This window comes from Acanthisitta chloris, unplaced genomic scaffold (genome assembly GCF_000695815.1).
Source record: "Acanthisitta chloris isolate BGI_N310 unplaced genomic scaffold, ASM69581v1 scaffold6169, whole genome shotgun sequence".
Taxonomy (NCBI): Eukaryota; Metazoa; Chordata; class Aves; order Passeriformes; family Acanthisittidae; genus Acanthisitta; species Acanthisitta chloris.
The window spans coordinates 45121-54846 of record NW_008691884.1 but is presented as its reverse complement, the minus strand read 5'-3'; the positions used below and the strand labels follow the sequence as shown (position 1 = coordinate 54846).

The following is a 9726-nucleotide window of genomic DNA, read 5'->3' as shown; positions in this document are numbered from 1 at the left end:
CGAGGGCCACAGCGGGGAGGGCGATGAGGACCGAGGGGCTGGTGCGGCCCCGAGCAGGTGCCAGGAGGAGGTGGTCAGGCTCCCACCCCTGGGAGCTTGGCGGAAACTTAAGCAGTGTCAGAGCCGCAGGGGTTGGAGTTGCCTTGCGAAGGGAATGTCCGTGATTCTGGGCTGCAGCTGGTCAGGGCTTCCCCCACCGCTGGACGTGCTGGTTACCTGCGTGGGGCCTGGGTGGTGCATAGCCAGCGGGGAGATTAACTCTGGGTCCCAGAGAGAGGCACTGCCCTGTCACGGTGGTTGGGATGTATTGATATGGGGAAACACTTTTTGGAGGCACGGTGGGTCACAGCCCAAGGTGCAGTGTCTCTTGACCCGTGTGATGGATGGACAAACATTGATGTGTGATGGATGTTGCTGTCAGTCCCACGAATGGTTGTTTTTGATGAGTCTGGTTTGTAACTAGGAAGAGGTTATCTTAACCAGGTATATGTAAACTTGTTTCTTCTTAACAGTCAAATTTTATTACAGCTTTACCCTGAAAAGTGTTGCGGCTAATAATGCAGTAGATGGTCAAATTAATTTTCCTGCAAGAAGATGTTATGTGGGGTAAAGTGTGCAGAGAATTTCAAAATTACAATTTAAACACACAGAGGCTTAATGCAGGAGATGGGATAGTGGGAGTAGGCTTATCAGCAGGGGAGTTTGTTGATTTTTAGCAGTCATGTTTAAAGAAATAATCATCATTCTGAAAGACCTTTGCCCCTTCATCAGTGAGATTGAACACCCAGTGTAAATCTACTTTTAAGTGTTTTTGCAGCCTCTTTCTGTGTAGTTGCATTTTCCTCATTGCCGTCATCTTCCTTGGGTGATTCAAGTCAGTCAAGATTGGAGGATGGAAGATGAGATGATGATGATTAGTAGAGCAGGATGTTAAAACAGTCAGTGCCACAACTCTGAAATAGTGCCTAGAGAAGCAATGGATGATGGGAGCTACTCTCCACCTCTTTTATCTTCAAGAGTAAAACAAGAGCTTTTATATTTTGTCAGACCTTCCTTATTGAATCAAGACTGTCTCTTTAAGTCTTTTGTTTTGCTGCTTCTTCCAACAGAGTGCTTTTTAGATATGAATTTTGAAATGACTGCTGTTACTGTAATTGTGGATTTCTTCCTACTAACCCAGTTCTCTTGTACAGCTGAATGAACTAGTGGTGGGAGACACCAATGGAAAACTCTATGTTTACAAGAATGATGACAGCAAACCCTGGGCTGTGCGATCTTGCCAAGGAATGGTCAGTTCTTGACAAAATTTCTAAATGGCTGGGCCTTTTGGTGTATGTGCAAGCAGCTATCCTTGTCCATTGCCTAGGAGTATTTAGGCCAGAGGGAAATGGCAGCCAGAACCAGTTCTGATGAATTTCATATAATTGTGCAAGATCCTGCTTTTATCCACATCTGGTCCCATGGGCTGGAGGTGATGAGCAAAGTACTGAACAAACACAAGAACTGGGCTTCTGTACCACCTTCACCCTGCTCTGTGCACTATGGATTTTTCCCCAGGGTTCTGGCTAGTTGCATGGCAGATGTGTTTCTGTCCCTGACTCTCCTGGGACAGTCTTTCAAAAGGCTGTTTAGAGTTTAAGAGATGGTTGATGCTCAGAAGGGGGTGGGACAGAGGCTTTATCTCAAAGTGCTGGTTTGTGTTGCCTTCTCTCATGTATGGCCTCCTTTTCTTTCGCAGCTCACATGTGTTGGTGTGGGAGATGTATGCAACAAAGGAAAGGTGAGAGGAGCCAAACTCTTCCCAGCTGTATCTGTAGGGTGTATTGGAGGTCTTTAGGAGATTCGGGTCATGTCATGTACTGAGTGTGAAGGAGGACACATTGCAGGTGCTTTCTCTTCAGGAACTGTTCTTCATTTTACACACAACCAGTATCTTTCTCTGAGCCATGTGCAGGTTTTAGTGAGCAAGGGAATCCCTCCTATCTTCAGAAAGCTCTGTTGATTTCCATGTCCTCCTGCGTGAGTGCCACAAGGTTTTGGTGGTGTGGGTTGCTCCTTTTGCCCAGTAGCTTTTGCCCTGCTCTGTGCTGGTCCCTGCTGTGGGCTATGGCCTTTCTTGGCTGTGTCCATTTAAGGTCATCTAAACAAGACTGAGACACAGAATAGTCTGGATTTCCAAGCAAATTCCACTGAGTCTAATAAGACTCCTTTTGTTGGATTGCTGTTTCTGGGGGCTGATTCAGGACCAATGAATCCCAAAGTTCCAGTTTAGGCACTCTGCCCAAAATATTGCAGCTATGTTTGCTCCAGTGGGGAGCAGAGCTGGTGTGAACATTGAGAAAGCCACATGTTTGGGGATTGCGTGCACACATCAGTGTGAAATTGTAGTCTGACAAAGATGAACAAGAAGTTTGGACCCTGCCGGTACCTGAGTAGCTTGTATCCTGGCCAAAAACCTCCCATTCCCTCTGTAGCAGTCACTGATCTTGATAGATTTAACCTTGTATCTTCCCTTGCCCTGCTGTGGGACAACTTCTGCGGTTTCTACAATCAAAAGATTTTTCTCTTCCCTCTTAGAATTTTGTGGTGGCAGTGAGTGCAGAAGGCTGGTTTCATCTTTTTGACCTGACTTCTCCAACTTCAAAACACCCAGATGCTTCAGGCCACCATGAGTTGGCAGCATCAGAAGAGCAGAAGCCAGTGTTCAAACAGCACATTCCTGCCAACACCAAGGTCATGCTCATCAATGACATTGGTGAGCCAGGAAGCTGGTGTGGGAGTGCAGGGTGAGGGAGTTTGGGGGGGGATGGAAGAGAAAGTGTGGGGGACCTGCAGGAAGAAATTACTGCCGTGCTGAAACAGATGCTCTAACAAACCACATGGAGGAGAGAAACAAGAACTTCAGAAACTTTTCTGTAGTGCAAGTTCTCATTACAAGATTGGGATCCTTAGGGATGCTACATATAGAAAACCGCACGGTGGTTTCTGAATGTTGGGGCTCTTGAGGCTATGAAAGCCTAAGAGTCTGTCTGTCTTCTCTTGCCTGCAGATGGAGATGGGAAGTGTGAGTTGGTGGTGGGTTACACTGACAGGGTGGTGCGTGCCTTCCGCTGGGAGGACTCATCGGAGAATTCAGACCATGTCTCTGGACAGTTGCTTCTGTTGAAGAAATGGCTGCTTGAAGGTCAGGTAAGGAAAAAGGATGTTCAGAGCAGTACTTGCCATACAGTCTTCAAGAGGTGGCTCTTCCAAGGGATGAAGCACAAAATCTCAATCCTTTGAACAAAATAATTGTCATACCGATGGCTTGAAAGGCAATTTTCCCAGTAGTTGTCCTGTACACGTGGAGCAGCTGGTAGGTTGGTCTGGGAAACAGTTTTCTCGCCCAATTAGAGCATTAGTGAAAAGTACCAGTGTTGTTCTAAAGTGACTTTAGGTAGGGAAACAACCTTTTACTGAACTTGGGCGTTTTGCTTCTAGCTGAATTTGTTCAGCTCCTGCTTAGCTCTATCAGAATATCTGCCATATTCAAATTTAGGTACAAGGAGCATTGTAAACCTTTGGAGGTGTTTAAAGTTCTCAGACTCTATCCATGTTTTTCCTCTGCCAGTATAGGTGGACAGCCTCTCTGTGAACCCAGGCCCCGATGGCTCACCCGAGCTGATGGTGTCACAGCCAGGCTGTGGCTATGCCATCCTGCTGTGCACCTGGGATGCAGAGCAGCAGGCTGCAGCAGCAGGAAGAGAGGACTCTGCCACGAGCAGGTGAGGGATGTTATTGGATGGTGTCACAGCCAGGCTGTGGCTATGCCATCCTGCTGTGCACCTGGGATGCAGAGCAGCAGGCTGCAGCAGCAGGAAGAGAGGACTCTGCCACGAGCAGGTGAGGGATGTTATTGTGGGAAGGGACAGCTCTGCCCAAGGCAGGTGAGGGATGTTATTGTGGGAAAAAATGCCTTGGTCCCAGGGAGGTGAGGGGTGTTACTGCAGGAAGGGACAGCTCTGCCCAAGGCAGGTGAGGATACCTGAGGAGATGCCTCTGTGGATGCCCATCACGAGGGGGAGCCAGCATACCACTGAAGGGCTGTCACTGTCCTCACTTCAGTGACCTGCTGTAGCACTGGCACCTGGTCACTTAATCCCACCTGCACCCAAGCTTCCATGAACACTCTTCATGTCTCTTGTCACAAACTGACTATTTGCAAGCCAGCTCTGCTGCCTTGTCCCTACTGCTTTCCTAGTATCCCACACATTGGGCAAGGAGAGTGGCAAAACCAGCTCACTGAGGGGGTGTTACTGGAAGGTGAGGTTGGGAAATGAGTGACCTTGATCTCCAGAGGAAGGCAAGTAGGTAATCTGGTGGCCTGTCTAATGGAGGGAAGGGTAGCAACTGAAAGGCTGGGCCAAGCCAAATGAGTCTGAAGCCCAGGATGACACTTTGGACTCATTCACTTGTTTTTTCCAGATGAGGTAATTAGAGGTTTTCCTAATGAGACCCCTGGCAGGCAGTGCCATAAACCACAACCAGAGCAATCAGGATGAGCAGTGAGGTGCTTGTTAGTGTCTTGGTGGTGGAGGGTGCTGGGAAATTTGTATGCTTCTGTGGTGTTCTGTGAGATTTCAAGGCAGACACAAAAAACTGCAACAGGAAGGGAGCTAGGCAAATCTTGATGTCTTAGAGACCTTAGTGGAATGGTACCATCCTAGCCAGAAGCCAGGCCCAGATGTGGTCTTTCACCAACCTGTTCAGCAAACACTTCTTGAGTGAAAAGCAGCCAGGCTTATGTGACAGTAAGGATAAAAATAGTCTTTTTTTTCCTTCATTGGAATACATATCTTACTGATATTTTTTGAGCTCTTTCCGGTTTTCTGGTGCATCAAATCATTCTGTTTCTATTTATTAAACACTAATGAGTTCTGTTCATCCCTGGGATGGCATGCATTCTTTTCCTTGACCTTTGTCATTAAAGGGCTAACCTGCTCACAAACTCTGTCAGTTTCTGGATTTGTAGAGTACACTGCTCTATGGTTCCCTAACCTTTCCTTGATGTCTTTCTCTTTTCCTTAGTGAGGCCCCTGTTCGAGATGTTATTCTACACCAAACATCTGGACGGATTCACAATAAGAATGTCTCCACTCATCTAATTGGTAGCATTGCCCGAGGTGAGAGATTAGCATCTTGGGGTCTCTGTCCCAGCAGTTGCCCTTGATAGTTTTTCAGTGTGTCAGTCCAGGGATGAAATCAGATTTTCTGTGGTTGAAACATAACAGTGGGAGGTAGATGCAAGAATAGGGGGATCTTGGCTTCTGTTAGCCAGCTCTCAAAGAAAGACAGTTGGATATTTGCATGTGAGCCTTTTCCAGCCTTTGTCCTTGCCTAGGTACCTCTTACTCTTCAGCTACCACAACAGTTTCTCTGAAGCCTCTGCTGACCTGCACTTAGTCAGTCTGAATGGCTGCCATGCCATGTTCCTACAGATGTCCTTGATCTCTGCTTTAGCATGGCTGCAGCTGATGCCTTCTTGTTCTGTAGGTACATCTCTCCTTTCCCACAGCCTCATCTTTGTTCTTGGTTTTCAGCATTTGAATCTTGATGCCTGGCAGCTATGTGCTGCTCTTCCTTCTCCTGTGCAGTCCCAACCTCTCCAGAGCTGCTTCCATATTTAATTTAGATCATTGTCCTCTGTTCCCTTCTACTGTGATCTATTCAGGTGTTGTATCTAAACTCTGTACAGCTGTAGACTTCTCTCAGCCCTGACACTGCTCTTGTGTCCACACTTTTCTTACACACTGCCTCTGCTTCCTTTGTGTGACTGTTTTGTGCTCTGACCTGTGCTTGTGCCTGGTACACCTCTTTTGGTATCTATGGAGAGTAAGCAGCTTTCACTCCCCCTTGGAGTGTGTGGGCATAATAGATGGCAGAAAATTCCCAGTGGATATCACTTTTTCTTCTATTTGCTGTGATCAAGTATTACCTCCTGCAGTGCTGTCTGAGCATGATTTAGGCTGTCCAATGTAATTGGAGCCGTGGGAGAAGAGCAACTCACTCAACCACCTCCTTTTCCCCTCCCTCAGAGTACCTTTCCTTCCCAGTTCCTAAGCTTGTCATGTTTCCAAGCATCCCTTAATGTTGCTATGTGCAACATGGTCAACAGAGCATGAAATCAATTATTTTGCTGCATACAAAGCCTTCCATCTATTGAGAGATGTCTGTGAAAAATTAAGGCACACAGCATAAGGGATGAAGAGAAGGTTGTGAAAACCCCACTGATGCTGGGCTGGAAGTAACAGAACAGCTGAAGAGTGGCCATGCTGGCCAGTTTGTAAGGGGGTCGGTCACAGCCGACCTCTTGGATCAGAACCTGTCTGGGTGAAGGTCAGTTGGAGGATGAGCACTCAACCAGCTGACTTTGCTTTAAAGCTGATCTGTGGAAATAGGTTAGTTTGCAACCTGGGAATATGCAGGGGGTTGTAGCTTGGAGCTGTCTAGTGGAGGTAGGCTTGCATTGTTAAGTCATTCTGGGGAAGTCCTCTCTTGCCAACTGTGATACCACTTTTAAAAACGTGACCTTGTATGTCTTTTCTGACCCGTAGCTAGGTAGAGAGTTTACTGAAGGGCTGAAGCAGCCCAGTGGTCAGGGGAGTCTCCTCTTCAGGTCTAACTGGTCACATTTGTCAGCACTGTCCTGCACACAGCTGTGATATCCAGGCTTTGGAGAGGATACAACTTGCAGGATGTTCACAGCTCTTTAAACATAGCCCAAGAAAGCCAGGGCTGAGTGTGTAGATGAGCAGGAAGGCACATGTCTATTGTGCTCATAAAGCAAAGGCACCCTAGTATCTGACCAGTTTTTGCAGGGAGAGGATCACAGCCTCTGTGCAGTTTTGCTGCAGAAAAAAACAGTAGAATTGGTAGCATGACCTTCACAGACTCATTCAGGAGTCACCATGGAGGTGCTTTTGTGCTAATGTGCTCGAGGCTTTGTTGTTCTGGTGGGACCTCCTTTTTTACCTCTGGACCTTCCCATAACAGCTGAAGGCTGCCACATTCCTGTCCTTGAAAGAAAAAGTGAGAGTACAGTTGTAATACCCTCGTTTGGCTTCAGCCATTCTTGACTTTGACACTTTGCTTGTGTATTTCTGAGGCCTGGAGAGGATGCAATGCAGTCCACTAAAATGGGAACTGCCATGGGTCTGCAAGTGCACGTGTGGTACAGACTCACTCTTAGGAGCAGCCAGCAGAGCCAGACATGCCTGTATTATTGCAAACCAAAGGACTTGGGTTTTGGGGTGCTAGCACCCTATAAATAAAAGCCAGCATGAAGTGTGTTTGGTTGCTAGAACCTGCAGATGTCTGCTAAGCAAAGTGTTGAGGCTGAGCAAAAGAAAAGGAGGCAGGATGGATCAGCTTGGTTTGGATCTTTTTTATTTTTTTCAGGAGAGGGAGGGAGGGGACAATGCACATAAAATGCCATCAGCTCCTGTAATTTTCTTTTGCACTTACAGGCTGCTCCAGTGAGAATAGTGGCTCAGGTCTCTTTGCCCTCTGTACTTTGGATGGTAAGTCCTGCCACTGTCCTGGAAGAAAGATCTGTGGAGTGGCCAAGGCCTGTCATCAACTCAAAGCAGGGAATGAAGGAGGGGCTCAGTGCTTTTGACTTTTGAAAGAAGAGGGAGCTGGGCTTAAGAAACCCTTCCTGGGTCAGGCAAGAGAATTTGACTCAAAGACTCCTGCTGACGTATTTGTTACGAAGGCATTGAGGGCACAATGAGAATAGACTCGTGTTTATGTTCACTCTCTCCTAGTCAGTCCTCCCTGCCCAGTACTGTCACAGTCTATCTGGATAATAGAGAAGTGGTACACGGGGTTAAGTGTCCAGTATGGATTTAGCAGCCCAGAGGCCTTGCCTATGCTATTAGCAGCCAACTTTCAGCAACCCTACGTGTTGAAGGAGTGTGGAGGGCCTAATGTTAGCAAGCATCTTGCTCCCTTTTAATGCTTTCAAGACAATTTTTTTTTCTTTCTTGAGGGACATTGAAACTCATGGAGGGAGCAGACAAGCTGCTGTGGTCTGTTCAGGTCGATCACCAGCTGTTTGCTCTGGAAAAGCTGGATGTTACAGTGAGTATCTGAATAGGGCTGGGAGGGATGAAAAACTCAACATGGCTTTGTGTATATCAATGTAGGGAGTATGACTCAGCTGAAAAAGGCTGGGATTATCTCAGGAAGACACAGAGTGCTCTGACTGTGGTGGTACATTCTGCACTCATGTCAGTCTGCCTACGTGCAAGAGGTTGAGCTGTGTCTGCCTGTTCGACCTAATGAGCCCAGCATCCATTTATCCATTCATAAACTTTTGTCCCCCAGCTGCTCTTTTATCTTACTGAAGAGTTGAATGCCTTTGCACATTGCTAATACCCTAATTGTCTACAAGCTCTTATAATATGTAAGGATTGCCACAGAGAAGAAAGATCAGCCCCAAGTGCAGAATGTCTGGACAAGATGTCCAGAAGTGACATCTGGTTCAGACATTAGTATTCTGTCTCTGAATAAGCAAGGATTCTTGACTGCCTCTGATAATAGGTGATGTCTGTGCTAATATGCAATCTTGTGGTTCCTGCAGGGCAATGGCCATGAGGAGGTGATTGCCTGTGCATGGGATGGTCAGACATATATCATCGACCACAATCGTACTGTTGCCAGATTTCAAGCAGATGAGAATGTCAGTGCATTCTGTGCAGGTGGGAAGCCTGACTGCAAAGCTAGTCCCCACAGCATTTTTCCCTCAAAGCTACTACTCCTATCTGGGAATCCCGGAATCCTTTGTCTGTCTGCAGTGGGGAATGATTTCCCTGTAGGTATACTGCAAAAGGCCCAGCTAGTCCTTCTTCTGGTGGCCTCTGGGGAAAGTAGGGGTGAGAGGAGATGATGCTGAGATTTGTCTTTGATGGACTGAGGATTTTTTCTTGTCCTTTTTGGGACTGCCACAGTGGTCTTTTGTCTTCTCCACTTGTTTTAATTTGTGGACTTCTAAGCTGTTCTCAGGTGACGACAAGGGCCTCATGGAACCAGTCCAAGCTTTGGCTTTGCTCAGTTCCCTTTCTCAGACCTGCAAGAAGCAGCATGCAAATCTCCAAGCTTCATGCAGTGTAGGGACACTTTCTTGGATTGTCTCAGTGGGATTTTGTATATCTGAAGCCATGTGACTGCTAGGGTGCTTGCTGTTTTCTCCTAACAGCTTTGGTACCTCATCATGAGGTGTTAACAATTTGCTTTCTCTTCCTTTTGGAAGTAGTCAAATCTCCACACCTGTGCTTTCTCCAGGCCTCTATGCATGCAAAGGAGGAAGCAATAGTCCCTGCCTGGTGTATGTCAGCTTCAGCCAGAAGATCTACATCTACTGGGATGTGCAGTTGGAGAGAATGGAGTCCACTAACCTGTTGAAAATCCTGGATTGTAACCCAGAGTTTGGACATCTCCTGCAGCAGCTGGGTGTAGGTGAGTGCAGAAAGAGTAGAGGATGTACAGGAAGAGAGGAAAGGCTGCTGGCAGGCAATGGGTGGGAACTAGAGTTCCAGGCATTTCTTGACAAAGAGGCTTTCAGATTGCCTAACTTTCAGATCCCTAACAACTGTTTTTCTCTCTTTTCCATAGAAAGAAGTGATGTTTCTGCTGTCAAAAATCTGATTCACAGAGTACTCTATTTTCCTGAGAAATATCATCTGA

At 46.9% G+C, this 9726-nt stretch overlaps 1 protein-coding gene across 1 annotated transcript in view; it reads left to right on the top strand.

Annotated features, from left to right (window-relative positions):
- Positions 1-1193: 1193 nt before the first annotated feature.
- Positions 1194-9726, top strand: part of ITFG2 (integrin alpha FG-GAP repeat containing 2) — a gene marked incomplete at its 5' end in the record, with an annotated part of 8604 nt that continues 71 nt past the window's right edge. The window contains 11 exons of the mRNA XM_009082402.1: positions 1194-1289; positions 1739-1780; positions 2578-2755; positions 3050-3189; positions 3616-3764; positions 5068-5162; positions 7506-7559; positions 8030-8121; positions 8624-8741; positions 9325-9498; positions 9655-9726. The exon at positions 9655-9726 is cut by the window's right edge and continues 71 nt beyond it. Coding sequence (XP_009080650.1) covers positions 1194-1289; positions 1739-1780; positions 2578-2755; positions 3050-3189; positions 3616-3764; positions 5068-5162; positions 7506-7559; positions 8030-8121; positions 8624-8741; positions 9325-9498; positions 9655-9726 — 1210 coding nt within the window. The remainder of the gene's footprint in view (positions 1290-1738; positions 1781-2577; positions 2756-3049; positions 3190-3615; positions 3765-5067; positions 5163-7505; positions 7560-8029; positions 8122-8623; positions 8742-9324; positions 9499-9654) is intronic.